The sequence below is a fragment of the Pinus tabuliformis genome, chromosome 8, assembly GCF_031772625.1.
Source record: "Pinus tabuliformis cultivar Carrire ecotype Pingquan chromosome 8, CPIR1, whole genome shotgun sequence".
NCBI classification, from domain to species: domain Eukaryota; kingdom Viridiplantae; phylum Streptophyta; class Pinopsida; order Pinales; family Pinaceae; genus Pinus; species Pinus tabuliformis.
Genome location: NC_142294.1, coordinates 1,709,062,962 through 1,709,068,972, shown reverse-complemented (window position 1 = coordinate 1,709,068,972; position 6,011 = coordinate 1,709,062,962). Strand labels below are relative to the sequence as shown.

Below are 6,011 nucleotides of genomic sequence, written 5' to 3'. Positions count from 1 at the left end.
GGTGTAATACCTAGGCCCAGCACATCAGGGATAGACTGCTGTCAGGGGCAGAGGTTGTAGGAGTGAGAGCTCGAGGTTGAGGGGGGGGATGGAAAATGCAGCCCATCCTGTCCAAGGATAATTGACGGAGTAGTAGAGAAGATAGGTGACAGAGGCTCAATCGAACAAGTAATGGGAGAAGTAATTAAACATGAGGAGGATGCAGATGCTGCCAAAGTGACAATTAAATGATTAAAATGCAGAGCAGAGGAGTAGGGGGGAGAGACAGTACCCGATGAAGGAGCAGCTTCCACCACAGACTGGGATCTAGTCATAGGAGGAGAAGGAGGCAGCATCTGGGAGGCACTGGATGTCTATACAGTGTTCCCAACATCATCCTTTGGACGATCTGGATCTATGGGCAACTCATCCACCATCGGTTCCTCTGTCTGTCGGTGCTTCATACCCTTAGTAGCAGCAGGATTAGTAGTCGAGAGCAGAGGGCAGTCTTTGTATAGATGTTCGACCTTATGGCAACGCCTGCACCGGAATGGCACTCCTTCATAGTCCAGATTTTGCCGACGTGCGAAATGATGCCAATGCAGGGTGATCTTTTCCTCCAGCCCTACCCTAGTGTCTAGGTGTACCAGAATGCGAGCCATAGTCATGATCCCCGACGTTTCAAAAGATTGATCGTGATCCAGGTAGGTGCCCAGCGCGTTTCCAATGCGCTTGAAAATAGTAGGGGTCCAGTATTGCAATGGAAGACCTGGCAATCGAACCCAGATCGGCCCTGCTCCTAATTGTTCCCTCTCAGGATTGAACAGAGGATCCCATCTCTTCAGCAACATAGGTGCAAGTTCAATGTGCCAGAACCGGGATAATATCCAGTCTGTGTATTCCTCCCGGTGGAAGCGGAGGGAAAACCAACCCCACTTCAGTAAACGAATGAGGGGAAATCTTTAAGGTTTGCCAGATTTCCTTAGTCCAAAGTCGGAGCCTCTCGACGGTATAGTTCTGCCCACGGACACGGCCAACCAGGACCTTCTTGGTTGTGTCATCCACTTCTCCCATCGAGAGATCTTCACCCAGTGCGAGGTTAATATCTCTGTCCCCAGCCCTAAGGCACCGACCTTTCTTGAGTTTGTCTGTTCGGCGGGTCGTCGGATAATCCTTGAGCAAGCCACGAATACCTTGGTTCACAGTCTGAGGGGTGGATGGAGTGGATTTAGGAGTAGGAATCGAGGAGCTGAAACATCCCGAGCGAATGGGGGTGCTAGGATTAGGGGGAGGGCCACTAGGGTTCGAAGGGCCGCCAGAAAGTGGAGGGTTTGAGAAGGGGATGGTCCTTGTAAGAGGAATGCCTGAGATGGACAGGAAGCCCAGCGGGGCGGAGACATGGGGGAGCTGGGGGAGCGGCGCATCAAAGGAGGGCGAAGATTGCAGACAAGAGCCTAACAGGTTCAGGGTCATCAGGGAAAGAGGGGGGCAATCCAACCCAGGGACATCGTCGATATGCACGGAGGAGGAGGGATGGGGCACAGATGTACCAGGTCGACCCAGTGCGGAGGTTGAGTCTAACAGAGGTCGGGGCGTGATGGTGTAGCCTGTTGACCTCAAGGGGATTAGGGTCCATCGAGATATCCGCCCTGCCCATATCCTCGGTAACTGATAGTAAACGGAGTAACTACTAGCAAGAAAAACAGGGGACTCAAGAACGGAGGGCACCAGGTAAACCGCTAGTTAGGTAGGTAGAATTGGAGCAAGCCCAGTGAGCCCAGAGGGCTTAGCCTAGACCGTCATACGTCAGGCGACAGTGCCCCAAAACCGCCATGGATACCTCCCACAATGCTCAGCTAGGGTTTCCTCCATCGCCAGCCGATTGCGAAGGATTTATATCATAAGTAACTTAACTCTTGATATTGCATCAAGATCAATTTTGGATCTACAGATGCTTTGTGATGATTTCAACATTCATTGGCAACAATAATCTAGAGAATTTTCATCAACAATGCACCTTCACATGGTATTATTATGTAACCCGGCTTATTTAAAGGTGTGAAGACTCCATTATAATTTTCCTTTGGGTGGAGAATGATCATTCAACTAGTTTTTCCTACAAGGGTTTCTAGGTTAAAAATATTATGTCCACGCTTTATTTTTTATGTGTTTATGATGTATTTATTTATTTCTATCACATTATTGTTTTATTTTCTAACACATATATGACAAATGAAAACCCGACTAACATAAGTCAACTCCCACAAAATTACTAATATACCACAATTCCACTAATTGCATCCAACTATAGTTTCTAAGCAATTAAAATGCATGACACGCTGATATTTCAAACTTAAATATTAGGTTTCTTTCTTCATTCATTTCATTTTCCTTGGAGCATCCCTCTTCATTGATTTTGTTTGACATTTAAAAGTATTAAAGCTAATAAATCTTGAGTTACTAAATGAAGATAAATGTATGTAATAGTTGAATATGTTTTCTTACATACATTCATTGTTGAAGGAGTAACCACGGGGGCTCCACTGGGGGAGCAATACCATACTATGTTCGTTCATATTGGGGGATATATATTGAGGGGAAAATGGCATAATATATTGAGTATATAATAAGGGGTAAAGCTTTTTATATATTGTGTATAGAAAATGGAGTTCAAAGTTAATGAAAAAATATAAAGAGGTATAAAAAAATGTTATTGAAAAACTTATAGTTACAATATCTAGTGAAAGTAGGGATTTTTTAAATTGGGAAGGTGTATTGGGTTCGTATTGCTATGGGGTTAAATAAAGTGATTTTTAGGGGTATTTACATTGACATGTGGTCAAATTAAGGGTATTATTCAGTATGCCACGAACGCACGTTCATTGAGTGAAGCCCTTATGGAGTAACCTAATTGTGTAGCAAACATACCTTCTTTTAATGATAAATTTGACAAGAATCTAAACTGAAGTTCAAACATGGTGAGAATTCCACTATGAGAAAAGCTTCATGCATGTTGGTAAGATGTCCTTAGTGATCCAAAATATTCAATATTAATTTGTATGATTGCAAATTCACTCAAAGTCCCATATTGATCAAAACTTTGATCAAATACTATCATCAAAATTAAATAAGAGAATGGTGTTTGTTACATATATAGATGACTCCATTACTAACACTAAAATGTGATAAGATGTGTTTATATTATGTGATTATAAAGGCTTAAATGGTGTTTATAAGACTTGTGTTTTAATTTTTATTTCACTTCCTCAGGAAAAAAGTTTTGAATGCATACACATCTATTGCCTTGCCATGAATATGACCATGAAACTTGATGAAAACCAAACCCCAATCAGATGGTCACTTAAATTAAACTAAAACACAACAAATGGAGACATGATTAGGAAAATTTAAATAAAAATCATCAGTTTACCCAATAGAGTGGAATCTAAATTCCAACTCAGCCATGACCTGACAAATCATATCACACACATATATATATATATATATATATATATATATATATATATATATATATATATATATATATATATTAAATCCATTCACAAGACAAAAATTTAAATCCATTCACAAGACAAAATGTATTTTTAATTAAACCAACTACATCACAAGTATTTTTAATAATAAAAATATTTTCAAAAAAGGAAGTGGACTTGGAAGGGTTAGAGGTGGGGTGGGCCTACAAGGAATGAAAATTACATCCATATTTTTGTAGCTAAATGTGAAGCTTGTAAAATGGAAAACGGTGAAACAATGAAGAATCTTAGGACATTGCAGTTACTATTTAGACTAACATTTCCATGAATTTTATAGTGGATCCCTTGAAAGTTAAGATTGGTTATCATGGTGGTAGTTGAAAACCTTTCCAAATATGTTCACTTTTGTTCCTTACAACACCCCTTCAATCCCTCCTTAGTTTCCTAAGTCTTCATGGATCGTATTTTTAAGCTACATGTCATTCCACACCCATTGTGTCAACTTGTGATGCCACATTCACTATCAAATTTTGACATGAATTGTTTGAAATATAAGGCGCATAGTTTAAAATGAGCCAAATTATCATCTCCAAACTAATAATCAAATTGAAATAAGTATTTGAAAAATTATTCTAGATGATTTACCTCAAACTAACAAAGCCAATGAGCATAGTGACTACACCTTGTCGAGGTTGGTGTAATACCAAAATGTCACCATATGAAGTTGTTCATGGCCAAAACCTCACTTGGTGGCTTCATATTTACTAGGCATATCCAAGGTTTAAGAAGTGGACCACACACTTAACAATATAGTATCCATTCCTCACACTCTTAAGGATAATCTAGGATTTGGCTCAAGATAGAATGAAGCAACGTGTCAACTAGTATCACCTTAAAAGGCCTACTAGGTGTTTCTTCATCTTCAACCCTATAAACACTCTCTTAAAGGCAAGGGCTAGCAAAAACTAGCACCAAATTTTTGTGGACCCTATTAAATCCTTCAACACATTAGATAAGTTAAATATAGGTTATGTATGCTTATTGACTCAAAGATTCATACAGTCTTCCATCTGTCCTATTTGAAGAAGGTCGTGGGGCTAAATTGTTGAGTTCAAACTAACCTTCCAAAACTTGATGAATAAGAGTCCATTTTGTTACAGTTGGAAGCAATTTTGGCCACCAAAGAACTTCTAATACACTAATGCATTATTTACGAATTCTCAACATAATAAAAGGATATGCAAAATAATGATGCCAACTAGGATTCAACAATAATTTTATAGCATTTTCCACATCTCCAACCTTGAAGACAATGTTTCTCTTGCGAATGGGGGCATGTTAAGTCCCCATCCTAGCCTCTCCACTTTAGGGTACTTAGGAGTTAGTCCATTAATGTATGAGGTCATTTTTTTAATAAGGCCTATTAGATAGTTAGTGGATAGTTACCCAATGTAAAAGAACTTTTTTATTTAAAAAACTCACTTAGTTGTTGGTACCCATAAATGATGAGACCACAAGTACTTAAGGTTTTTTTAGTAATAAACCATTTATAGAGATAGAAGGCTATGTGTTGAGTTCCAAAACTGCCTCTCTCTTAAGCAACTTTCTCATCCTTCTTCCTTTGCTTTTCCATGAACAATGCATCCTTAATCATCAAAATCCATTGCACATTTCCTCAAGGAGTACATTTTAGTGATTTACAAGTTATATTGTTATGTTGGTATTTGAATAGGTTTTTGGCTTTCAGCTACGGAATGCAGCCACATTCCGCAGCCATCTCCACACTTTTGTAGGTTACAGGTGTCAAGAGGGGAAACGAACCACATGGGTACCTTGGAAAACGTCAAAGCATGGATTGTATCCTATCCATTTGGTCTAGATCGATGAGGAGGACTTCAGTCAAAGGGAAGTCAACTGTAGGAGACCTATGGCAAGTAGGACTCTGTTTTCACACAATTCTCAGTGATGGATCCGAGGCAGTTGTTTCTGGGAAAACTAGTGTCTTTTCGATCTGCTAGTCCCACTAGGATTGGTAGTTATCCTAGAAACAAACAATCAAAGCTATTTTTGATTTCCTTTATGTATGATAGATAAGAGAGAAGCAGAGGGACCAACCTGGATCTTCCGCTTGACTCCTTGCTCCATTTCTCTCTCCCTTGATAGAGCTTGCACCTCTTCTCCTACTTATCCCGCTTAGTGAACACTTGTAGAGACAAAGTAACAAAACACCATCAAATCATCTCGATTTATTATATCATAACAATGTAGAATCATAAATACATTGAACATACAATAGCATTCACAAATAACAATATTCACAAATACACGATTGTATGGACGAAAACTCAAGGAACTTTATTAATAATAGAAGGGAGAATTACAACCCAGCTGTCTAATCCAGCATCATCCTCCCAGCATCAAAGCCCTCTTCACCTCATGAAAAGCAAGATCACCCAACAATACAATGCCCTTTCTCAGATACAAACTATCAGTACTTTCTTGCAAATTACAAAATTCCAGCCTCCAGATCTCTCAAAT

At 39.4% G+C, this 6,011-nt stretch overlaps 1 protein-coding gene across 1 annotated transcript; it reads right to left on the bottom strand.

Annotated features, from left to right (window-relative positions):
• Nucleotides 1-353: 353 nt before the first annotated feature.
• On the bottom strand, nt 354-830 carry LOC149242843 (uncharacterized). The gene has a single exon (XM_089371037.1). The coding sequence runs from the start codon at nt 828-830 to the stop codon at nt 354-356; it is 477 nt and encodes a 158-aa protein (XP_089227163.1).
• Nucleotides 831-6,011: the final 5,181 nt, after the last annotated feature.